Consider the following 26,486-nt stretch of genomic DNA (forward strand, 5'->3'; position numbering starts at 1 on the left):
ACGTAGCATGCTAACGTTAGCGTTAGCGTTAGCTGGCTAACGCTACGAGCTAACGGTTGTGGTTAGCCAGCTCATTTCGGACTGTGACGTCACAGTCCGAGGCCGATTTTGAACAGCTCACTAGGAGACTGAAAGCAGGACACATTCAGAAACCGTATCTCACTCAAAACAGCATGGATGGATTTTTTTCAAAGTTTGTATGTGTGTGGAAGCACCAGAGACACAAAAGAACACCCCAAATCCCAGAAAAAGTGTTTTTTTCATAATATGGGCACTTTAATCAAATTAAGTGAGTCTATTCTTAAGTTATTGAATCTGACTATAGATTGTAGATAGATATAACACAGCCTGGGCAAACCCTGTGTGGTGCAGTGTCTTCTAGTCAAACTGTTTGGTAGACATAGCACAGCTGTTGGAGCCAGTTTGCACACATACCAGAGGAGAACAGATGGAGCTCCAAGCTCTCGGTGTGAAAACTGTATTGAATCACATCACATCTACACTTCATCCAAGGTCTAATGTCCACTATTTGTCTCATGGGGTCGTTTAAGGACTTTCAAGATCACACTACGAATTTATGAAAGAGATTTCTACGGCGTCTCCACACCAAATCAAACATCTACTACAGTTTGGCCAGTATCTGTCTTTCTTATCAACTTGCAGACACACCCTTTATATAGAAACTGCAGCATTCCTCAGCTGCCATTCTTTTGAAGACAGCCTGGCACACAGGACAGGACACTTCCATTGTAAACAGAGCAGAGTGCAAAACTGCAGGCTGATGTTAGCAGTTATGAGAAAAATGTTGTATCACTTTGTGGCAGTGTTTTCAGTGGTTTCAGTGCATGTTAATCAATTCCCCTCATACTTATCCTCATTGTTGCCCTTGTATATATTTTGAAATGAGCTCAGTCTTGCAGGAATTTTGAAACAAAGCAATTCACGAACAGAAGCCAAGCACACGTCAGGTCTCTGCCTCTGTAAAATCTATGAAGGTTGACACATTGCAAAACACATGTAGCCAAGTCTGTTTTTTATAGGATTCAATTCGAGCAGACTGTGCCCGAAACTATTCTCAAAGAGATTTTCGAAAGGGATTAAAAATCATTCTTAACCCAACACTGAAACCTTGAAAAATAAAGCAACAGCTAGCAGGTATATACCCCTTGACAATGAAGTTCGACCTTCTGGGAAATAAATGTATTCTCTTTGTTTTTTGCTGAATATTAGATGATAAGATTAATACCACTGTCATGTCTGTGTGGTAAATATGAAGCTATAGCCAGCAAATCAGTAACGAGAGTGATGTTGATCTTCTCATTGGCATTCAGCAAGACAGAAACTAAGCGTAGCTCCCAAAATGTCAAACTATTCCTTTAAATTACTGTATCTTCCTTACATACTGTGAATGTCCACAGCTGTCCCCTAGTCACCCACTTTTCATTGTGATGCTATCGATCTCATACCTTTAAATCATATCATATATTGGATGTGACAGACAGAAACATCATTGATATTAACTTATTTTTAAAGAATGCCATTTGAAACAAGTGTTAGATCCAAGGACAAAGTCAGATACAAGGTAATTATCTTTTGCCAACAGGATTAAACAGATATTTTGCTGATTTAAATCCAGCTCTGTCATGGCAGTGTGGGCAGTATATTTAGATGAATGGTGTTTGGCTTCCCTCCTGTGACATAAACACTGCCACACAAAGATGATACAGACCTGGATTCTAGTCAGCAAAGTATCCCTTTAAATCACATTATGACACACAGGATGATATTGTATTATGTTCACACCCTTACACTGGAATCCTGCACACTACACTGCTGACTCTAGCTTGTAACAAAGCACCTAGCAACACAACAACAAAATAAAACTGTACCCAAAGTATAATCATATGAAGGGGAATATAATTGTAACTTAATCTGAGCATGCCTTGCACAATAGTGCAAGTAATAGTGTAAATATTGCATGTATTTGATTAAAAGTTTAAAATTGAAACTGGAACAAGGGTAACAGTAGAGGTTTGTACAAGTCAGCAGTGGTCTTGTGAACTTCACCTTATCGGTCGGTGATGAGATCAAAACAGTCTACAGACTGAGGGCACGTTGAGTAATTTCTTAGAAATCAACACTTAACTCTTCTATTAAAACACTCTTTTGCGTTGAAATAATTTAAATGGACAGCAAATATACAGTAGGCATATTTATTAATAGTTGGCATATAGACAGTAGGCGCAGACTTCACTGACTCTGCCCTAATTCTCTTCATTCTACATTTAGATGCAGAGGTAATACACGTACAGATACACGTTTAAAAAAAAACAGTGAAAGGCTGCCAGTGGAAACTGACTAGTACAGTGGAGCACTTTCACCTCAGTTGAGCCTCCACACACAGGCTTGGCTGTTCTGCCTCTGTAGCTTGGAGGCTGCTCGGCTCCACATATACAGTTCAAAAAAGCCTCCACCACAAGTTCTCCTTGTCCTCCTCCAACCCTGGAGTCCAGAACTGCGGCATTTTAGTATATGGAAGGCTCTTCTTGCATTGCTAATGTTGATAAGTAACATTATTCTGTGTGTTAGTTTACACAGAGACATGTCAAAAGATGAATAAATGATAATAACTGTTGATTTTGTGATGTAGATCAATAGTTTACCAGCATACAAAGTAGAAACAACATGAGACAAAGATACAGCATACTGGAACAGTATTGTGTAGCTCCTCGTACTTATAATAATTGCATATTTCTTTACATTTAATGAGTTATTTACAGTACGAGACAATGGAGTGCATCTTTACACAGTCCCTTTCCTCTCATTTTTCTGTGTTTCCTGTGTTGTACAATACCCTGATCAACTGTTATCAGTGGCTGCCAGCTGGTGTCAAAGCTTTTTCCAACATAGCAACAACTGATTTAGTGCTGTGCACTCAGCCGTGCTAAGTGTCTGTTGCTCCACAGCATTGGAAAAAAAAGTGTCCTTGCCAACACACAATCAGCTGATCACTTCTTTCCAACTTGTGTTCCTCTTCTTCTATGTTCTGAAGCTTCATCAAAGTTTCAGACAAGGCTGCCCTTTCAGAAGAGGATGCAAACTACTGTTCTCCTGCTTGATCTATCACAGTTTTTATCCAGAAATGTCCCTCCTCTTTTGAGCAGGCCTCAGGCCTGTCCGGCACAGAGGGACCTCCTATGGCACCCTACTGTCACTGTTAGACAAAAGGCAGCAGCTGTCACATGAAGGACAACAATCCCTCATATCTAAACAATTCCCAGACTTGTGGTCGCACACACTTCTCATACAGTGTCGGTGTGTAGTGGCTCTGTTGAGTCTACCATTAAGGTTGTGTGTGCCGTGCTGGTATCCATCATGCTCAGCTTTTCTGTCCCGTCCCTTGGTTCTTCCCTCCGTCTTCCCCTCCGCCAACACAATCTGCACCTACGACTGACAGAGATGTAAATATGTTATCACATCATGCATATGCAGCAGTAATAGCAAAACCAGTTCAAAAATCATGCTTCCATTTTAAATGAGCATGTCAACACTGGGAAATACATGAAGATTAATACCACTCTTATATCTGTTCACTAAATGTGAAGCTAGAGCCAGCAGCCGGTTAGCTAAAGTGAGCATAAAGACTGAAAGCACGGGGCAATAGCTAACCTGGCTCTGTCTAAAGGTCAGAAAATCCACCTACCAACACCTCTAAAGCTCACTAATTAACACATTATATCTTTTTGTTTGTTTAATACATACAAAAACACAGAAGCACTGTTAACAAATGGTGAAAGACAAATATTATGCTGTACAATCTGCAGTTTATATCCATTTGCTTTTGTATTCTGGGTCATTTTTTATGAATTTGACAGCTATGACACAATGTCTTGTTCACAAATTTGGAATTTGCTACCGTGCTGATTCGTGTGTCTGAGTCTGACTGGCCTCTTCTCCATGGCAACACTGGCTGACGCTTAAGGGTAATGTAGTATTAGACCCTTTCGCCATGCCATGAGAGACAAAACCGGATTACTCAGAAACAAAGGGAACAAAAACAAAGGAGAGTCTCATGTTTTTATGTTTAAGTAAATTTCAGGATAGTGTTTCAATGAAAATGTTGAAATGAATTATTCACAAATTAAATATTTTGAATTTTTGTACAGAATGAGATCGAGATATAACGGGTCAACTGGTGAGTTTCGGAGGTGCTGGTAGGTGGATTTTATTAACTTTGGACAGGACTAGGTGTTTTCCCCCATTTCTCTTTAAGCTAAGCTAAGATAACTGTCTCCTGGCTCCAACTACATCTTTTACAGGCATGAGAGTGCGAATATGTGTATTTCCCCAAATGCTGAAGTTTTCTTTTAAGTACTTTTTATACATTGATAAGTCACATTTTTCTGTCCCACAAGCACAAAAGCTTACTGTGAACAAATGCAGATAAATACAATGACAAGAATGAGAAAAACGAGCCCCGCTATGATGCAGGCAATTATGATTTGTCGTTTCTCTCCTATCCGCCAGTCTAGGTCCAGATATTCACACCTGCCGCCAATGTAACCATGCTGACACCTGAGACAAAGAAAAAAAATTGTTTTCATTTCCTTTAAGGAACAGACAATGAAACAACTCTACTGCCTCCTTCATCCTTGATATTTTCCTCTGTCAAGCTCCTAACTTTTAATTATGGAGGCTGGAATGTCTTATTCGTATTCCTTTTTACAGTAACGCTTTCTCGTTCACCATTATCTCCATCTTTTTACAGTAGACGTCTCTCACCTGCAGGACGGTGCATTCTGCTCTTCAATGTAACGACACTCCCCATGGATGCAGTAGTTTGTAAGTTCCTCTGGACATTTTGAGAAGTGGCCAGCCCACTGCCCTGTATCTATTGTGTCTGCTGGAGAAATTAAATGGCAACATTTAAAAATAGTTTTCATCATCTGTTAAAGTTTGCAAACTTATGAACAGTGAAAGGTATGAATTTCTAATATTGTGTTCAAAGTAATATATATTTTGGGCCTTTTCCCTTTTTTTGCTGAGCGTTAGATAAGAAGATCAATACCACTATGATGTCTGTCAATACAAGGCTATAGCCAGCGGCCGCTTAGCTTAGCATAAAGAGGAAACATGAAACCGCTGTGTCTGAATGTAACTAAATCTACCGGCTAGCACTTCTAAAGCTAGCTAATTTAAACGTTATAATATAGACCAGCTGTTTTCTCCAGTTTCCAGTCTTCATCATCACTCAACTCACTCCAAAACCACAACAACCAAACAAATAAGATAACATGTCAATTAGCTAGCTTAGGTGCTATAGACATTTTTATTTCTTTCTAGCGGTTTCCCCTGTTAAAATAAGCTAAACTAACCAACCGCTGGCTTAGGCTTCATGTTGAGGAAACAGACATTTAGGGTGGCATCAATCTTTTTCTTGTAAAGAAAGCCAAAAAGCTTATTTAAAATGTTGAACTATTTCTGTAACTGTGTCACGTTCTGTCAGCTTGCTTCTTTGACTTACACCCTCACTTCTGGCATGGTGGCTTGATCATATAAATAGACTGTTTGCAACATGATCCAGAGAGGAGGCCTGATTAATCATTGCCAGGAAAAGCCTAGTGTCATCAAGGTCTCGTTAACCACATGTTTCAATTATTACAATCCTTACTAAATGATACACATGCTAAGGTGGGATAAAGTTACACACTACAATTCCCATTCTCCCCATCTATCTCTTCGCGCTCTTCTCGCTCTTGCTCCACAAAACACACCCTAAAACAGCTGCTAGTGGCCATAATGCTAAACGTCTGCTCCCCGGTTACAAATGCTTTATACCACAGGCTGCCGCTATCTTTACGGCTCATTATCTTTTAAATGAGCTTGTACAAGAATACTGTGCAGCTTGCTGTCATACCTGTTGAAAAGGAAATTATTCAGTTACAAAGTTCAAAGGAATAGTTAGGAAAATATGTTTATTTGCATTCTTGACAGGTGTTAGCTTATGAGATGATTGATGCCACTCTAATGTCTGCTCGCTGAATATGAATCTAATGCCAGCTGAACTTGGTTAGCTTAGTTTAATGGGGGAAACAGCAAGCCTGGAAAATGAGTAAAAATGTCCACCAGCACATAAACTAACTAAATCTCCTTTGTTTAATCTATACAAAGATCATTGTGTAAAAATGACATGTGATTTTGGAGTGGGTTGAGTTAGCTTAACTTGATTAGGGAAATGGCTCGCCTGAAAATGAATAAAAACGTCTAGGCTATGAAAGCTAGCTAATGTTGACATGTTATATCTCATCAATCTGTACAAAATGACAAGTTGTGGCTTTAGAGGAAGTTGAGTGATGTTTCCAGTGTTATTGCTAAGCATTTTTGCTATTAGCTTCAGATTTAGCCTACAGACATGGGTAAATGTTAAACAATTTTTTTTAAAGTTAATTTGGATGAAGCTCCTAACTCCTCACTTGTTGTAGTAGAAACATATTGTTGTTTTCTCATTCGATGCAGTTACATCAAACAAAGACTAAAATACTTTTTAAGGAATTTAATTTGTACATTTGATGTAATTGAACGAAATACTTATCTGACTTGAACAAATACTCAGCTAGTTTACCCAATAGTTTATGCATTTTTCAAAGACACAGAGAAGTGCTAACAACTGTTTTAACTACTCCTGTGCTCTCTGGACAGCCTGGAATATGTCTCCTCCACAATTAACTGCCTTGTGTTTTCCTGTTAAGTGTTTCTATACAGTAGGTGCATGTTTATATCTACATCTGTGCTTAGCTCATACTTCCATTGAAATCTCCACCTTAAAACTTCACAGCAACCATTTATGACATCGTGAAGGGCCCTGCCCCCCTCACCTCTTGTCCATATCTACCTGTGCAATTGTCTCTGTTGCCATGGTGATGACAATCAGACACAGTTCGATTGGCAGTCTCCTCTGTGGTATTCCATTCTGCCAGGGAGTATTTGCATAAGGCCAGAGCTGCAGCCAGAAACACAAATAAACCGCCGATCACACACATGCACGTACACACTCACAACAAACAGATGCATAAAGTATGCATGTGCACAACTGTGCAAACATGTTAACCAATTTGTGACCACATTCCACATAAAGGAAAAATACATTAACATCATTTTAAAAAAAGTTATTAAAGAATAGCTCTGATGTCAGCCTGCCTTATATGGTAGGAGATTTCTCTCGTTTACGCCCACCTCTGTCTCTCGCTCTCACTCACACACACACACACACACACACACACACACACACACACACACACACACACACACACACACACACACACACACACACACACACACACACTTGTTACTGATCTAAACAAATACATATTAACTCTTAGAGCAGACATAAAGTTTACCAGACTGTGTAACTCTATACATCTATATTTAATTCTACATTAGGAAATCCTGTTGTGACAATGGCTAGGCTACTAATCACAGGGAATATGTTGTTGGTGTATTAATTTAATCATTAACCAACACTGACGTCTACTGTACAAAAATAGCTCAGTAGGAAGAGCACTGTCATCAAACCTGCATTACTTTGAAGGCACATGGATGATGAAAAGGTGTGCCAACAACCAAAACAAATATAATTATAGTAACTCATACAATGCAATTGTAACTCTATCTAAGTCCCTTGAGAAGAAAATTATCACTAGTAACACTTAAAAAATAATAATATGTCAACATCACTCTAATGACGGATGTCTGAGATTATATTAAAACCAGTCTTTTGTTTACAGTTAATAAGTAGGGAAGGTGAACAGGATAAAACAAATCTTACCTGTTACTATCCCTACATAGAGTCTGTACACCTTGGCCATCTTCTCACTTGATAAAAGCGCTCATCTGATACATGGAAGTTCAGTATCATTGGCCAATAGAGATGAAAGTGGATCACGTCTTTCTCAGAGGTCAATGACCTTGGTAAAAGGTGTAGACAAGCTGTGGAAGTTTCCCAGTGGTGTGTCGTTTTGTGGTCCTTCATTGATGGCAGTTCGGTTCATAGTCATCCAGGGAAAGCTTGAGTCTATGACCAAAGCACATACACACATACACACACACACACAGCCTAAAGTGTCTCTCTGGACTGTGACTGGAAGGCACTACAGTGTGTGTGAGAATAGAAAAAAAGGGGTGGCACTGAAACCCAACTCTCTACTCCCCGCCCACACCTTTAAAGGAGAATATGACTCCATTCAAGCTATTCAGGTTATTTCCTCTTCAAAGAACAATTGCACCTTCATCCCTGGCTTTACTTTCCTTTTCTTAAGAATGAAGCAACAGGCGGAAAAACTCATTGACAATAAACAACAGCCAGTTCAAGCAAAGCACTTCATTTGTAGTTCCCATTGTGTTGTCTTTTGGAGAAACATGCATATGATCTGAGTTTGGCAGGTTGACTGGTCTAAAATCAGACACTGAAACACAGTGCTGCAACATCTGGACTTCTTGTTGGTTTAGACTGATTCCTGCAGGGTATGAATCAACTGGAAGAAAGTTGAATGTGAAAGTTCACATAGCTTATACTTGTACTTTACTTAGTATTTCATTTCATGCTTCTTTCATGCTAGATTTCAGAAGGAAGTATTGCACTTTCTACTTTACTGCATTTTTTCTGACAGCTGTAGAATTACTTAGCTCCAACTCGGCCAAGTACTACAGTGTGCTGCTTACACATTAATGCATTAGTGATAAAGATCTCATAATATAATATATAATAGTTTAACACTCACACTGGGGCTTTTTTCTCAATTAAGCACTTTAACTTTTAAAACTTCAAGTACATTTTGCTGGTAATATTATTTACTTTTACTTAAGTAACATTATCAATGCAGGACTCAAACTTGTAATGCAGTATTTCTACATTGTAGTATTGCTACTGTTACTGAAGTTAAGTATTGGAATACTTCTTCCACCACTGGCTGTTCTGTTTTGATATTTTTATTCTCTAGAAATGACCAGCAGATGGCATAAGTTGACACTTGCCTTTTATAATTAAATAAACATTTTCATCATGTCCTGTGACACCTAAAACATATAATACTTGATTTTTACCATACCTTTGTATGGCCAGTTTGGTGATGTCATTACTGGAATTGTTGGGTCTTTGTAAATTATAGAGTGTGGTCTAGACCTACTCTATCTGTAAAGTGGCTTGAGATAACTCTTGTTATGATTTGATACTATAAATAAAATAAAATTGAATTGATATTGAATTGAATGTCAGGGTGTACTGTCACACCCAGCTAGCTGTTGTTGCAGTGTTTTCATTCTTAAAATGTGTGCAGAAAGATGATTGGATTGAACTTTTGCAAAATACTTTAATGTGATTCATTTTGGAGTTGTTTTGTGTTTGTCATAGTGGTGCCTGCACCATCTCATATTAATTTCTAGCAAATTACTAACACTAACAACTTATAAATGCATAGCTGCTGCAACAATTTGTCAAACACTAAACATAAAGTTATATTTTAAAACTGAATCAAACACCTTCCTGTAATGTAAAACAGAACAAAATATACTGCAGCCAGAGTAATGGAAGGCCTTTTCTGTCAAACCTCAGCATGCATTTGGTATTTCTGGTTTGATATTTACAAATTTTGTCTGTTTTCTGGTTACAAATTTGATGTTGTCAAGTGAATCAGTTTCATATTTACACTTTGGTTTCTGCCCTATATAGAGAGAGTTTCTCATTTTCACATAATATTAATTTTCTGAATCCCATTCTGCTCATTCTCAAGAAGTTTCAAAAATGAGAAATGTCTGATCCCCTCAGTGTGGTATACTGCACATTTGAACAAAGGTTGTTAGGAAAGGAGGCTTCAAAATGGGAAAACGATTGAGGCTTGTCGGAGAACAGTGTTGACAGGAAAAGGAAGTAGGCTATAGAGGCATCACATGACTGGCTAGACCTCTTTTAGGCTGACTGTTTCTGGGGCGATTGTCGACATCTTCAAATATATAACTTCAATTTAATACAGAATGCAAATAAATAAACAGACACATGACTATACATCCATAAATAAAACATGATTCATAATATCCAATTCCCACACTCTGGTGATTCATGCTTAATTTCTAATCTAATATAGAGCCTTGAGCTTGTAAATAAGGTCCAAAATCTTTAAAAGCTCACAAGCAGAGTGCAGTGTGATTCTCTATGGAGTGTCTTTGCAGTTTTGAACAGGAAGACCCAGTTTCCTCTCGCTGGCTGTGCTTCTAACTTAAACTGAACATCAGGAAGCCCGGACACAGAGAGATTCCAAGGCATAATTTAGAGCCCGGCTATAAACATCCGCTTCGTATAATCCATATTAATCTTAGCCTCTGCCACTGTCCAAGATCACACTTATCTAGCATTAGCTTTCAAAGGTTATTTAAATAAAGACTAAGAGGAAGCAGGTTTCTGTAATGCCCTTTAATGAGTTCAAAGCAAATCTCAATGGCTATACATCAATGTAATAAAACATTTCTTTAAAAAAGATATTCTAATTTCGATTTTTCTTTTCATGTAAATAAAAATGAAATATTTCCTTCTGCAAGTGAGTTTCCACAGTTGTGTCGACTTCTTCCTCCTCTGCAAAAAAGTGCACATCTTTATATTCCTCATTTGAAATTCTGCTATATTAATAATAGGCATTACAAATAAAGGATGTAAACTTTGTGGATGCTGACCTTTACACTACAGCACAGGAGCGTGGTTCTCTGAAGGGGTTGCTGCCTGTGGGGACTCCGACTAGCAGGGCGTCTTTGCCCGCGTTCTGCAGACAGTACTGCTGGAGCTCTGCAGCCGCCTGGGACACCTGGGAACACAAACACAGACATATGTATTTATATGGTATCACTTTCTAAGTAGCCTATATATATATATAAAGGGTTCATAAGCATTCATTAATGGATTTATTAATGGTTAATGAATCATGTACTGATGCTTTATTGAGTGTTAAACTTCTCGTAAATGATTTTTATTGTATTCTACAAATACCTTTAATCTATATGTCACATTTTAATGTGTCAAAGTGTATGGAATGAGCACACAGACACATTAATGTGTTTTAGTTTTAGAGTATTTTGAAATGTTTAATTGATACAGCCTGGGTTGAATAAGAGTAGAACAATGTAATAGGAGACATTGAATGAGCGTGCTGTAACAAGACAAGTAGGGGGCTAATAAATAAAAATAGTGTGTAAAATAAAAGCAGAAAATTATACTGTATTGTGTTGAATCTAATACAGTAGGCTTGTGCGTATAACAAAGTTAAACAAATCCAGAAACTCACCGAACCCTAAACTCTTATGCGCTTTACATTTATAATCTTTTTCTGTCTTTACCTTGATTCTCTCCACACTGGCCTCGAGCTTCAGTTGTTCTACGAGCCGTCGCATGTTAGATAAATTGGAATTAGAGGTCATGTTGGTGGAAATTGTTTTGAGGAAAGAAGAATTCCTTGTGAAAAAAAAAAAGTCCCCTTCAGGCTTTCAACACAGGAGCTGACTGCAGTAATGGGCAGCAAAATCCTCGAGGAGAAAGAGTGGCCAGGTTTCTTTCCAAAGACCTCTGTCCACTTCACTGAAGAAACAAGCAGAGATGGCAACTTAGGAAACTTCATGAGGAGGAAGTGGGAGGAGTAGTATGATGGGGGGAGATGAAGGAGAATGGCAGGAGGAAGGAGAAACAAGAGCATTGCGATGGAGTAGAAGAAGATTTGGGGAATGGAGGAATGGGTAGGAAATCAAGTGTGAGATGAATGGAGAGGAGGGTTAGAATAAAAAGGAGGTGAAAAAAGAAGAAGGGCTTTATTAAAAATTATAAATTATTTTAGTAAATAAAAATAACTTGAGAGGATTGACTGTGACTCTTGTTGCAAAGAAACATTCATAGCTGCAAGCACATAGGCCTACTTGCTTTATGTGAGCACATCTGATTTTTTTTCTTTATTTAGAATTCAATTTACATCTCAGTTCGTATAACATAGATTATACATATAACAATACAATTGACATTATATAAAATGTAAAAAAATAAATAGGAAAATATTTCAAACAAAAAGTAAAAAAAAATGAAAAGGTGACAGACTTCAGTGAAAAGTGGTGACAGCAGGTGTTCTTAAGTAAATAGTTTTGTCCGCAAATCTGATTTATAAGCTAAAAATCAGTTAATGACCACATCAAAACTCCTCACAGGTATCAAAATAAAACATTGCAGTATGATACAATACGGCAAACTAAAGCAGGGCATAGTGCTCTGCAGAGTGATGATTCACTCATTCATAAATCATAGGTTACATCAATAACAGCCTAATTTTAAGCATGATCCATAATGATGAAGACACAGAAAAATAGAAATGCATGGCAAAGATAGCATATTGTCAATATTTAAGAGACCCCCCCCTTGTATAATTTTATGAGACAAGCTCCCCCTGGCTCCCCTAGTGTGGTTTGCACTCTGGTTTAGGCAAACTACTTTAGGGGCGGGCGTCACACACATTGACATATATATGGTGACCCATAGGCGCGTCACGTGTAGGGAAGTGGGCGTCGCGAAATGTTCGTTGGCTCTGCGCATGCGCTCGTCTGGGTTTGCCATAAAGTGCAGTGAGACGTCGTGCTGCAGCTTAATAAGATATTACTAGCACGCAAGCAGCGTTTAAATGCACCTCCCCGTCCCTGAATCCCACATGGATAATGTACTACAACACTCGCCTCTTCTTCTTGGGTCCTCATTGGTCTGCCGGTGCCCGGTGGTTAACAGGATTTGCTGTAAGTAGCTTTTGCCGAAAGGTAAATATTACAGGAAAGTAGGTGAACCTCCTTCAGAGAACCAACACCTCTTCTGACCAACGTCGAGGTGTTGAAACGAGGAAATATGAGCTAAGACGACACTTGTAGCTGTCAACCCTCCGGGACTTTTTACTTTGAAGTTTGTGTGAGACTTAGCAGACATGGTAGAGGTGTTTACCGGCAGGACACTCCTGAATAAAGACGGGGATTTAGTCGATCCTGAAGAGGCGCTGAGGAATAAAGTGGTGGGGATCTACTTTTCTGCAGGATGGTGTCCCCCATGTCGAGACTTCACACCCATCCTGTGTGATTTCTACACGGAACTGGTTGAAGAGAGCGACCCTCCGGCTCAGTTTGAAATAGTTTTTGTCTCCTCAGACAAGTCGATGGATGACATGGTTGAATATTATCATGATATGCACGGAGACTGGCTAGCTCTGCCCTGGACGGATGATTACAAGCAGTAAGTGTCAAAATATAATAAAGTCAATGGAAGTTTTATAATTTATAAAGTGTATGCATGTTTCCCCTGGCTCTTAAACAAACATTTTAATGTCAATGTATTCCACTACTTGGCTGCACTTGATTGGGCTTTATTTGTCCTGTCTTATTTGGATGTAACCCTGTTATCCATTAGCTCATTAGTCTGTGCTCCATCTTATATAAATTCCTTATAAGAGTCACCCTCTCAGGGATTAGGGTTAAATGTAGGACAGACAGTCTGTCAAATCCGTTCAATTTTAATTTTATGGTTTATTTTGATTCAATTTCTATTATTTGATTCTGAATATCCAGGTCCCATGTTAGATTTAGCCTTTTGTATTTGCTTTTGTTTTAACATGTCTGTCCTTTTTATATACAAATATTCCTTTACACAAAAGTAGGCCTACATACACCACAATGAAACTAATGCATTTAAATTGTTACTTACGTAGAAGTAGAGATGTATGACTAGATAATAATATCAAAATGACTCCTTATGAAAGCAACATGGACCTGTCCGTGATCTGTTATATTCTTGGATTAACGTTACTGATGCATGGTAGTGTGAGCAGTATTTTAATGTTGTAGCTGCTCACGATGAAGATAATTTGTATGTTTCAAATAAGATATACTGCTTGTTAAACCAATAACAATGCTAGTGCTGCAACTGACCGTTATATTGTTGCATTGATTAGTCTGCTGTTTATACCTTCTCGATAAATCAATCGCTTGATTTAATAAATCTCAAACCAAAGCGATGTCCTCAGATGTCTCATTTTGTGCCGACAAACTGTTAAACCCCCCAAAATATTCAGTTTACAATAATATAGGAGTAAGAAAACCAACAGAACATTTACATTTGTGATGCTGAAATGAATAGAATTTGGGCATTTTAGCTTGAAGAATTAGTGAAACGATTAATTCCATTGAATCGATTAATTTAATTATTTCAGCTTTATTTTATAGTGTATGTAGTATTTCAATGTTGTAGCTGTTCAAGATGAAGCTAATTTGAAATAATTTCTTATATACTGAACTATACAGCTGTGTGTAATTAAATAACTGCAATAACAATGCATCAAAACTTTTGAAACTATCAGATTAAATATCACTCTTAGGTATCTTGTAGCTAAAATTATGTAAGTACATAAGGTGCATAAAATGGAAATGTGAAGCAGTATAGCTGTAAAGATTGGTTGATTAGTCGATCAACAAGTCAATTCTAACTTTTTTGATGTTCAATTATTTGTTATGTTATATAAGCAAAAATGCAAACATGCATTTTCTGTTTCCAACTTGTGAAATATGAGAATTTGCTGCTTGTCTTTGTCATATGTGATAGTGTTGGGTGTTGGGTTTTGGACTAATAAAACAAGGAATTTGAAAACCTCACTGTGGACTTTATATTATGAAATTTATTATAACAGGTATTTTTCACTATTTGCTGACATTTTATAAAAAAAAAGATTCATCGAGGAATTATCAGCAGATTTATTGATAATGAAAATAATCGTTAGTTTCAGACATTCAAAAATGGTATATAATTGAAATATATTAGTAAAGGATCTCGGATTTGTACTTATGTCCCGTACCTGAGTAAAAATACTTTATTACCTTCCACCACTGTTAAGAATATAATGTTTTATTCACAAAGTAGAAGATCCAAAGCAACAGTTGTTTTTTGTTGTTGTTGTAATTAAAGCCTTTCTTTGTGTCTCCTTTCTCTCTCAGTGAGTTGAAGCAGCGCTACAAGATCACAGCGGTCCCTAAACTGGTGATTGTGAAGGAGAACGGCGACATGATCACAGACAAGGGCAGGAAACAGATCAGAGACCGAGGCCTGGCCTGCTTCAGGTCCTGGCTGGACGCTGCAGAGATCTTCCAGAACTTTAAGGGTTAGGAAACAAAGTCGAGGAACACGTCAACCCATCTTTTCACGAGGGCTACTGTAGCCACATTAGAGAGCTGAACAAAACCAAAGTAAAATATTTCTATGCTCATTTTAGTTCAGTGGTTCCCACTTGGGGATGAAGGGTCAGAAGATGGTTAAGGGATATGAAAAAGAAAATTATATTTCTGTTACACAAAATTATGTTTATTTATTCAGATTGTTTTGCTTTTTTTTCTTGTCAAATACTGGATATATTTTACTTCTTAAACATCTCAAATCGTTCAATTAAATAATCTGAGAAGAAAAAATCTAACTTTTGGTTGAATTGCTTACAAGTAATGCTTTGATGAGGGGTTTACATTTAGATATGCATTTGTTTTAAGGGTGCACAAGCCAAAAATGGTTGAGAAACGCTGCTTTAAACATCCTATGCATTTAAGACAAACCTCAGGCGTGTCCATTATGGTTCATATGTGAAAAATGCTCTGCTTTAAGGAAATTGTGCATTAAGTATGAATAATACAAGCCAGCTACTGTAGTTTCTGAGTTTATTTGAAATGCATTCATTGATGTTCTTTTATAAGCGTGTGCACTAATTAAACATGCAGTTAAACGTTGCTTTGATTAGGTAGATATTAATGCTTTTTAAGGTTTGACTTGTAGTTCTACATTGAACTGCCTCTATATTTTTGTATTTTAATTTTATATGGGTTGTTAAGACGGTTATTATTAAAAATATATATGTTCTGAGATGTATTGTCATCTGTTTTATCTCATGTTTTTGTTAGGAGTCTCAGTATATGTCCAATGTTTTATATACAAACAAAATTATTCCCTGTTGCCTCGTTAAAATGCAGAAAGCCCACAGGACATTGTTTCCAACGTGCTGGCACATTCACATCCTTGGTGCTAATTGCCTTGTTTCCCTTTGTGCATGCTGACACTGCTGTTATCACTTATAAAACATCCAACAGGCATGATGACATGATGATGACTCTGCACAGGCCTGTCTCTCCAGTACCTGTCTGCTTTTTAATATCAAATGCTGCAAGTTTTCAAAGGACACTGTGTCACACCATGTAACGCCCAGAGGCTTCATTCAGGAATAAATTGGGCTGGAGATGTTGCTTCTCCTCTGGTCGATTCAGGTATGTACAGTACGTATGCCGCCCCTTCATCACAGGTCTCTGAGGACTTCCTACAACTCAGTCTATCACTGAATAGAATGATGCAACTCCTTCAAGTAAAGGACTGAGATGGAAAATGATGATGCCTCGAATTTGCATAGAGAATCTATAACCAACTGAAATGAACTTTATTGATCTACTTTGAATCATTATTCCTCTGGTACACTTTTGTGGAAACTGCAGTTTCATAGTCTGCCATGTGGGGTCACTGTTTTGTCATATATGAGAATATGGTGTTTGAATTTTCTCAATTCTACTTACATTTAGGACAGTTTGCCCTAACCCCTTATCAGACACTAATTATTATTTAAAGAAGATTATTATTATAGTTCTTCAAATGCGTTTGGAGGGGATCTTAAAAACCCAGTCCTTCACCTATCCATGTACATTTTTTCTTCAAATCAGATGACTGTCTGTATTTTATTATAGGTTTAAATAGTAGTTACATTGCCCTGCTGGGTGTAAGGGTGTCTGTGATTGCACCATATTAGCTTTGAGAATGTGTGAGTTTGTATCATGATGTAAGGTCAAAGGTCAAAATTACACCCATTATTCTGGCTCATGGATGTGGCCCATACAAGTTTCTAAATTGTAACTAATAACGTTTCATTTTTTTGTCGATCGGCTAACCAGCTGTTCACTCTTATAATATTTCATAATCCCATGAGAAATGGGCCATGAGATGGAAGGACACTTAAATACAATTTAATTTAGTCATTCAATTCATACATTATAACCCTCTATTCAGGGGGTCTTATTAGAGTGTTATATAAGTGTTATAATTATAGTGTATATAAGAGAGCGCATATAGGCTCATTTGTCCTATGACAGTGTTGGAAAGTAACTGAGTAAATTTACTCAAGTATACTTTTTACTCCACTGCATGTATTTAATAACTTTAGTTTCTAGTTAATTCACAGATCCAGATGATTGATACAAAATGTAATCAACAATACATTATGATGTATTAGGATAACACTTTATTGATCTCTGGGGGTAAATTCACAAGCTATAGCTTTATATAAAGTAATTAAAATAATAACCCTATCTATACCAGCAGCATTAAAGTGATGGGCACATTAATGTATCGATTATAATATACAATAATCTGAAAATGGGCCTTTTGGCACTTAAGGTATATTTCAATGCTAATACCTTTGTACTTTTACTTAGCCTACACTGTGGTGCTAATTTTACTTAAAAGATCTGAGTAGGCCTACTTCTGCAACCACTGTGTAATTGTAATAAGATAATTAAATCATGAGTCATCACACAATAACAACTGAAATTCACATGATGTTATCCATGATATGTGCAGTGATGAAGAAAATGTCTAATATTTGTTTGCTTCCTTTCTGCTGTTTGATTGAGACCCCATCCGGCAGAGAACCTTCCAGTTCAGATTAGGGTGGCTCTTTATGTTGACTTCACAATAATTGGAGTCAGTCGGACTTCTTGTTGGCTTTATAAATGAAAGGCAGTAGTGTTTCCTGCCGCTGTAACGATGTCTTGAATCAACTAACAAGGCTGTCTTTATGTGAGAGCAGGGCGGGAGGGAGGCGCAGAGCTGCAGCGACCGGCGGACCCTGCACGGAGAGAGCGCTACTGTCAAGTTCACCACGTTAATAAACAGAACTTCCGCTCAAAACCCTTAAAATAAAACGCCTATAGGCCTACATAATCAAATTGATGACTGCATAGGCCTAGATCTAAACTTTCCAAGTTTCCATCACAAGACTAACACAGATAAGGTCAGATCACCGTTAAAAAAACATACTTAGCATTGATTTAAATAAACTTCATGACTTTTCCTAGTTTTATTAGAATTGCTTATAAACATGATTTTGATCTGATATGTTTCAAGTTCACTAAAATACTATCTAGTTAATATGCGTTGTATCTGTGATTGTTGTTGTTCATAGTGACATAAGCTACTTTTTAGCAACACGACCACTCCCAAAATATATATAGTATATATATATATAGTTAGCTTAGCATAAAGACAAGAAGTGTGTGTGTGGGGGGGCAAAGCAAGCCATTTTGAACTACAACCAGTAACGTCTATAAATTAGTTATTTCCAGAGTCCCATTAAAGCCGCAAATGTTAGTTTTTTTACGCTTGTTTAATCCATTTGTGTGTGCAGAGACAATAATGTGTTTTAAAAGGGCTGGATTTTGTTAGCAGTTCATTTTAGGCAAACCAAATCTAAGCTAACTTTAACATTTAAATTATCGGAAGGGAAAGCGAAAAGGCGTAGGTAACGTTATGTTCATAGTTATTCATAGTGTGCTCTGGGTCACAGCCCACTTAAAACAATTTAATTTGTTAAAATATGTTTTAAACGCTCTAAAATCTGGTAAAACTCCAGCATGAAACAGGCAGTCAAAATATGTATTTAAACCTCTTAACTGAGATGGTTGACTTAACCAAGACAAAATGTATCCGATTATGCAGCATTTCAGAATTGTATCTTGGTAAATATATTTTATTTTGAAAGCAGCACCCCTCATGTTCCAGTGTTGGTCTGCTTCTCTTCGCCAGGCTTCACGCTATTCGGCGTTACAAGCGCTCACACCCGCTCATGCACTCGCATGTGTCGGTTGCAGACCGGTGGAGGGCTGCCGGGACGGGACAGCAGAACCGGGACAAAAACAAAGCCTCCACGCAGGATGGACTGCTGGAACTAGCTAGCGGTAAGTTGACCGGGTGAGAGTACACTTTAACATTGTAAACTACAGATGTTGCAATGCCGATAGCCATAGTGTAAAACAGAATTAGTACAACATCTTAATAGTTCGCATCTGATGAGTTTACGGTGATCTTTCTCACCCTGCTCATTACTAACTGCGCTTTGCTGTATTTGCTGGAAATATTTTTCGTGAGCAATCATGAAAAAACAGCTACTAATTGTAAAAAATCAAGTCATCTTTTCCATAATGCACTTTATGAACATACTTTGACTATGAAAGAGTCAACTGTGTGGATACAAGTTTTTGTTACATAGGCCTATTTAATATAAATGAAACAGTCCTTATTGTCAATGATGATGATGAAAGACCCTCCAGGTTATTAATCTGTGAGTCATGTTTTAGGTCACTTGAAAGCAAAATCACATGGAGGAATTAAAAAAAACAAAAACGCCCACAATAATTTCTGGTGGGTAGACCCACATAATAAAATTACATGCACTCAGTGAAAGTGCAGGCTTCCTTTCAACATCTCTCTCTCTCTCTCTCTCTCTCTCTCTCTCTCTCTCTCTCTCTCTCTCTCTCTCTCTCTCTCTCTCTCTACACACACACACACACACACACACACACACACACACACACACACACACACACACACATATACTCCTATACACACACACACACACACACACACACAGTATGCAGCATACTGAGCGAGCTGGAGGTTTTATCAGGAAAATGGTTCTAATCCTGCTTAGTGCATTCACTAACAGGCACCTAGCACGCAGAAATATTTGGTTTGCAAGCTGGCAGAGTTGTTTTTCTCATCAGAAGAATGAAACTGGAGATTATGTGGGATTTTAGGTTGTTTAGCAAGCAGAGAAGAGAAAGACTGGAGAGTGTACACAAAGTATGCTGAGGGTAAATAACTGTATGATGTGATACTTGATGACATATATGTGCTTTCTGTGCCTGGAAGATAAAGTTGCCCCATTTCATTTGATGCTCTGTGTGTGTGTGTGTGTGTGTGTGTGTGTGTGTGTGTGTGTGTGTGTGTGTGTGTGTGTGTGTGTGTGTGTTTTGTGTGTGTGTGTGTGTGTGTGTGTGTGTGTGTGTGTGTGTGTGTGTCTCTTACATGTGTGTTTATTCATTTTCAATGACTCTGGGAGCGTGTGTGTGTGTTCTTACTTTGTGTTGCAGTGCAGACAACATATACTTGCATGTTTCATAGATCAGATAACCGGAATCTTGCAGGACATGTTAATGGGGCTGATGTAACGTCCCTGCAGCATATTGACAAAGTACCTCTGATGATATTACAGTTGCCCTTGCTCAGTTAGATAATGCTGGTTATAAAAATCAATTCAATTGAATGGAAAGCTTATGAATGGCACTGAGGGGTTTATTTCCTCCAGGGCTGACTGTTAGTTGCCAAACTAAACCACTATAAATGATCAACAGCAGAGGGTGAAGAACACCACACGCTATGCACCTTTGCATGCAAAGACACCACAGTTGAGAAATGCCACAGTTCAGCCTGGTAGTAATGTCTGTGTGGCAGTTAACTGTCCAGGGAGAAGAGGGAAGTAATGAGCTCTGGCCATGACTGAACTTGGCTCACACTTGTTAACATCTTTCACAACTCATTTGCCAAACATTTCCGTCGGATAATGTTGCACAAGTGGCAAGAATATTGCAAAGGTGATGATGTGCAGTTATAATGGTGTGTTGCAGGTGAATAGCTGAAATACACAGATGTGATTTGTGGACACACTGGAAATCATTTTTGTTGTGTAAATCTCAATTTGTCTGCTCACTTGCTATCCCTATTGTAAGCTATTCATAAATTTCCACTTGTAAAATCAGTGTCAGCTACTGTGAAGCATGCGGCACAGGGAGTGTCTTACTATACAAACTAAGATTTATTATAGTGCACCATGATTACGCAGAGATGAGCTGTGCCCTATCAGAATTGTATTGTGGTTTTTCATTGTGTTCTACTAAACGAGGGAGTACCCACCAATTTCCCCTTTCTGCACAGACACATCTGTATTTTTGACTCCTACAGGCACTAAAATCAATGTTTCTATTTTAGATAGAAATCTGAGTAACTGTTGATGGCTGACAGAAACTACTTCTGTTTTAAAATGCTAACAAAGCACTTCTCCATATTCTTGGTAAGAGACAGATACAGAGTTTTAAAGCTGATACTGCTATCCACTTCTTCTCATATATCGGCTAACACAGTGGTTCCCAACCTTTTTTCCTGAGCTGAGTCGCGCCCCTCTTTTTTGATACAGAGCAGTTATCAGGACTTTTACGTTTCATTCATAAAATAGTGATGCTGTGGCTGCAGGAAAGACGAGGATGATAGCAGCTAGCAGATTACCTGATGACAGCAAGGGCCACAGGTTAAGAGGTCCCAGAGGTTTGGCCTACTAAGTAGCCTGCCTCCAATTTTAAGCGAGAACAAAAATATATAGTTTTTATACAGACTTTTGTATACATTATATATTCTAGTGTATTATCATAATTTGTTTAACATGTGCAAATATTTTTTTTTTTACCTCAACCTCAAACCAGATAAAGACTTGCGCACCCCCTGTGATCTTTGCCGCCCCCCTAAGGGGTGCCCGGACCCCAGGTTGGGAACCACTGGGCTAACATATACACCCATATATCTGCGACGAGCTTAAAATCTGACATAGAATGTGTAGCCCAACCAACAATATATAGTAATAGTCTCTTTTTTTTTTTACCTTAACACATAACATAGACAAACATTTTTGTTAACAATCCCTTAAAGAGACAGTTAAATGAACAATTTTAATCCTGTGTTCCTGCATTAAATATGTTAAGAAAGTAATATATTTTGGAGTATTTTTATATCAAAATCCTTCTCTTTTCTCTTCCTGTAAAACAAAAATGAAATGTACTTTGGATGGCGACTAGCAAACCCGTATGCGGCTTGCACATTTTTTTTCATTTGTTCCATTTCTGGCTTTATCTTTTCACTTAAAACATGTTTTTGTCAATGAACACATACAGTAGCATTAGGGTGGCAATTGACAATTATAATCATGATAAATTGTCTATAACATGTCAGAAAATGGTGAAAAAATATCTTCAGATGAATAGATGCAGATTGTCACAGCTGTCTATCTATTTATCTATTTATCTATCTATCTATCTATCTATCTATCTATCTATCTATCTATCTATCTATCTATCTATCTATTGTGCTCTACATTGGCTGCAATGCAATGACCCATTTTCCCCATGGGGCCCATTAAAGTTTCATCTGATACCATCTAACCTAACTGTGAAGAAATGGGAACACTTTGAGGACCAACAGAGAGAAAGGGAGGAGGAGGAGGAGGAGGAGGAGGGAGGAGGAGGAGGAGGAGGAGGAGGGGAGGGAGGGAGGTGAATGTTAACACAGGCCACTTGTAGTGAAGTAGAGGAGTGTAATGTGGTTTTTTTTAAGGGCTCTCCAGATGGCACGTTGACAGGCAGGTTCCGGGGAAACCGGCCCCTAATGAATGGGAGGGAGAATCACCTGAGGGGACAAGAGACATCAAAGAACCTTTCACTGCTTCACTCTCCTTCCTTCTCCTCCCACATGCTCACTTTATACTGACTTGTTCATTTTCTCCTCTCACACCATGTATCTGATCAACTTGCTTAACAGTTCCCCAAGTAATCTGTGGGCATATAGCTCTCACCAGCCTCATTTTTCCACTCATTTTTTAATTCATCTTAATTAATCTCTCCTCTCATTTCTTCTTCCCTCCTCTCCTAGCCTACACCCCTAGAGGTCATTCCTCATTTTTACAGTGAGATAGCTTCAGGGCAGGTTCAGACAGAGCTGTCTGAGAAGAAGCCCTGACATTCACTGAGGCCAACATGCACATAAATGCGTTAACATCCTTGACCTGTAACAAATACACAACCCACCAGAGGCTGTAGGAAGACAGGATAGAGACATGTAGACAGACAGTATGGTACAGATTTTAAACATGCATGGTTCTGTGGTTTATCAGGTTGTTTGTAATGATCACTGACGCCACTTAAGCCCGAGACACACAGGGCCGATTATCGGCCGTTGGACAGTCTGGCGAGGTCAGTGACTCGAGTCTGTTCGGTCTGTTCCGTGCCGTCGTCCGTCCAAGGGGCCGTCGGCCTTCATTTTGGCCGATTTGACATGTGTAATCGGCGGAGCGGGCACTGCCGTCAGTCGGACTCAAATGACCCATCTGATTGGTAGAGTGCTAACCTGAAAACGGGGAGCGGGATGAGTGTGACTACAGTCTCTCAAAATCTGACAACATTTTTTTAAACTGACCTTTGTCGATCTGAGATGAAGACAGATTCAGCAACTGCATGGCCTATTTCTTGCTTAAAATGTTTTCAGAAACACGTTTCGGTGAACTATTTTAGTACAATATGAGATCGTATTCTGAACAAGCCGCCATGACAAGTTGGCTTTGAATTTCCGGAGAAACCAGACCCATGTGACGCGTTCGTCCTATCAGCTGCCGGTTTTCATTATTGGGCGACAATACAGATTAGCGCCGCCTGCTGTTATGGATAGAGATGTTCCGATACTCCCTAAAACGCTGGTATCGGTATCGGGAAGTACTGGAGTTTATGCACCGATCCGATACCACGTAATAAAGCCCTATAGAAAATCTAAGTAGTTTATTTATTTTCTTTTTCCGTTATAACTGACTGTCAAACTGGATAATAAAAGAAAGTTCTACAACATTCATTGTTTGTATTTGTTCATGTTTCACAAAGAGTTTAACCTGAGCCAGACAGACAAAAAAGATAGAAATAATATCACATCCATACAGGGATAGTAGTATACAATAGTTAAAACATAATAAAATATATGACACACTGGTATCGGATCGGTACTTGGTATCGGCCGATACGCAAGTTCAGGTATCGGAATTGGTATCGGGAAGCAAAAAATGGTATCGGGCCATCTCTAGTTATGGAGACGTATTACGTCTCGTCGCTTGGACTGGTCAGTCCAACTGCCTTTTCTCCCGAGGGTCGGCCATGTGGTCGGTGTGTCTGGGCCTTTAGAGAGAGTGGCGAAGAGGAGGGGTTGTTTAAAGATTAATGCATCCATGCACTCTCATATAAATGAGTGCATATTTGAGTATTGGATGAGAAACTGTGAGTTCAAAGTTAAGGCAGAGTTGGCATTTTTAAAGGACAATAAGAGCGATGTTGCATGTTTTAGTCCTTTCCATAACAGCTAATCATTTTACACACTGTTGCGATTAAGAAAACTGAATGTACTTTGTTTTAGGCATCAGTTGGTTTCCATTCATTACTGTACAATATGCTAATCTTTTAGCAGTTTCTCTAAACTAGCTTTAGTTGGGTAATTTTTAACATCAAGTCTGCATTCGTTTTTGTCAAAGTTACATTATTGTAAGGTAACATGCAGACTCACTCAGTCTCAGATCACTCAACTCAATTAAAGGTGGAACGCCTTTAATTTTACATCAAGTTCAGTTTACTCATCATAGTTGAGTTCTTCTCAGCCTGTGGAAACAGGTGTATCATGTCTTTGGTGACTCTGGAGGAGCTATGTCATAAGTATATAATGATGTCATCAGGGCTATCTCAGCTTGGGCTTAAAGACAGCTTTTAAGACAAAAGGCCTGTGTTACAATCTTGGGGGCATGGAGTTTGATAGACCTGGGAGTTTATCAGTCAGGGATGGTCTAACAAAGAAGCGTTATTGGTTGCATGATGTGAAATGTATGATTGAATGATTTTAGAGCTGGACTGCTTATAGGAACTAATAGTCAGGATATCTTAATTTATACAATAGCTGATGCAAGGGGTCATTGAGAGTCACGCCATACATACATACATGTAGATATTGATTTATAGTTCAACATTGTATTTCTCTAATTAGCACCACAACTTTAGACAGATTCATAGTGCATGATCAGGCCGTCTCATGCTTTAATTGTTGTGTATGTGAAATGAAGTACGGCTGCAACTATGATTATTTTTCATTGTCGCTAAATCTGTCAATTATACATTGATTCGTTGTTTGGTCTTAAAATGTCAGAAAATGGGGAAAAATGTCAATCAGTGTTTTCCAAAGACCTCAAAACATCTTGTTTTGTGTACAACTCAAAGATATTCAGTATACTGCCATAGAGGAGTGAAGAAACTATAACTTCTTAACTATAAAAAAAATAATCACATTTAAGAAACTGGAATCTTTTTTTTAATAAAAATGACTCAAACTGATTAATTGATTATCAAAATAGTTGACAACTAATCGATTCATCTTTGCAGTTCTTATATCTGAATATGAAACAATTCCATGCAGTCGCTGTATTTATGTTGTTTTGTTTGCTGTGATAGCTGTTAGCGGTGCAGAGATCGCACTGAGCAGAAGGTTTGCAGTGGAAATGACTTGATGTATGCACAACTATAAATCCTTGCTTGTTATTTAAAATTTTCTCTAGTAGAATTTGCAGTTAAAGAGCTAAAACATGCAAGCAGATGTACAGTATATTCTCTGTGGTTTGTGGCCCTGTGGTCTGCAATTTCTCTCTCTTCCACACACACTCAGACACACACTTACATCCTCTCAATCAATGCATCTACAAAGTGTGTGTGCCTTTGAAGAGAACATACTCTATGGTTTCAGCACATATATTATTCTTTATATCTGGAATATATTAAATACCAGCAGAGCACAGAGAGAATGAGCTCTCCGACAGCAGGGCTGAGATGCTACATTTGTCATGATGAGAGGGTCACAAGGTTGCTTCTCAAATGCCTTAGACATTTAAAAGGTTGACCTGTGTAGGCTGTAGTACAGAGAGGAGCACACACACACACACACACACACACACACACACACACACACACACACACACACACACACACACACACACACACACACACACACACACACACACACACACACACACAGATACCCTGTCATCTGTGTGTGAATTCTGCTGTACTAGTGTAACTGACAACCACAAATGAGGCAGAGGGCTGAGAAGAAGAAATTCATTCTTTTTATTTTCTGACAGCAAACTGCTGCAGTTCCACACCCTTTTTTTCCTTATTTTTACAAAGATAAACACAGCACTGTTGACAGGCGTTAAGAGGTTAACATTAATATTCTTTCTGCAAATGTAACAGATATACACATACACATATTGCCACTTAGATACACACTAATTGAAGCACACACAATCACACAAATGCCCCATGGGCAGGAAGCTGCAGCAGGACGGGAGGAAGTGATTTTGGAGGCTGAACCAGATGCTGCAGAGCTCTGTTTTGGAAAAACATCCCTGGCCACCAAACACTAAATCATTCTCTTTCTCCCCTCTCTTTTTATCTTCTTTATGACA

At 38.3% G+C, this 26,486-nt stretch overlaps 4 protein-coding genes across 6 annotated transcripts in view; 2 read left to right on the forward strand and 2 right to left on the reverse strand.

Annotated features, from left to right (window-relative positions):
• Window positions 1-2,199: 2,199 nt before the first annotated feature.
• On the reverse strand, window positions 2,200-8,632 carry btc (betacellulin, epidermal growth factor family member). Of its 2 annotated transcripts, none has more exons than XM_039780619.1 (5): window positions 7,826-8,632; window positions 6,893-7,000; window positions 4,783-4,900; window positions 4,429-4,575; window positions 2,200-3,450 (listed from the first exon to the last, which is right to left on the reverse strand). In XM_039780619.1, the coding sequence occupies exons 1-5, from the start codon at window positions 7,863-7,865 to the stop codon at window positions 3,303-3,305; spliced, it is 561 nt and encodes a 186-aa protein (XP_039636553.1). In that variant the 5' UTR covers window positions 7,866-8,632; the 3' UTR covers window positions 2,200-3,302. The 2 variants fall into 2 exon arrangements, with proteins under 2 accessions (XP_039636553.1, XP_039636551.1); XM_039780617.1 differs by having other exon boundaries at window positions 4,783-4,903; window positions 7,826-8,624.
• A 1,811-nt stretch (window positions 8,633-10,443) lies between these two features.
• Window positions 10,444-11,638, reverse strand: gng10 (guanine nucleotide binding protein (G protein), gamma 10). 2 transcript variants are annotated; one of them, XM_039780621.1, is made up of 3 exons: window positions 11,377-11,638; window positions 10,720-10,847; window positions 10,444-10,639 (listed from the first exon to the last, which is right to left on the reverse strand). In XM_039780621.1, the coding sequence occupies exons 1-2, from the start codon at window positions 11,455-11,457 to the stop codon at window positions 10,722-10,724; spliced, it is 207 nt and encodes a 68-aa protein (XP_039636555.1). In that variant the 5' UTR covers window positions 11,458-11,638; the 3' UTR covers window positions 10,444-10,639; window positions 10,720-10,721. The 2 variants fall into 2 exon arrangements, with proteins under 2 accessions (XP_039636555.1, XP_039636554.1); XM_039780620.1 differs by having other exon boundaries at window positions 10,444-10,621; window positions 11,377-11,634.
• A 1,172-nt stretch (window positions 11,639-12,810) lies between these two features.
• Window positions 12,811-15,737, forward strand: nxnl2 (nucleoredoxin like 2). Its single transcript, XM_039780840.1, has 2 exons — window positions 12,811-13,288; window positions 15,040-15,737. The coding sequence occupies exons 1-2, from the start codon at window positions 12,987-12,989 to the stop codon at window positions 15,206-15,208; spliced, it is 471 nt and encodes a 156-aa protein (XP_039636774.1). The 5' UTR covers window positions 12,811-12,986; the 3' UTR covers window positions 15,209-15,737.
• Window positions 15,738-18,960: 3,223 nt separating this feature from the next.
• The window catches only part of csgalnact1a (chondroitin sulfate N-acetylgalactosaminyltransferase 1a), a 29,706-nt gene continuing 22,180 nt past the window's right edge, over window positions 18,961-26,486 (forward strand). The window contains exon 1 of the mRNA XM_039780452.1: window positions 18,961-19,080. The gene's annotated coding sequence lies outside the window, so the exon portion shown is untranslated. The remainder of the gene's footprint in view (window positions 19,081-26,486) is intronic.

Source organism: Perca fluviatilis, chromosome 17, assembly GCF_010015445.1.
Source record: "Perca fluviatilis chromosome 17, GENO_Pfluv_1.0, whole genome shotgun sequence".
Lineage (NCBI taxonomy): Eukaryota > Metazoa > Chordata > Actinopteri > Perciformes > Percidae > Perca > Perca fluviatilis.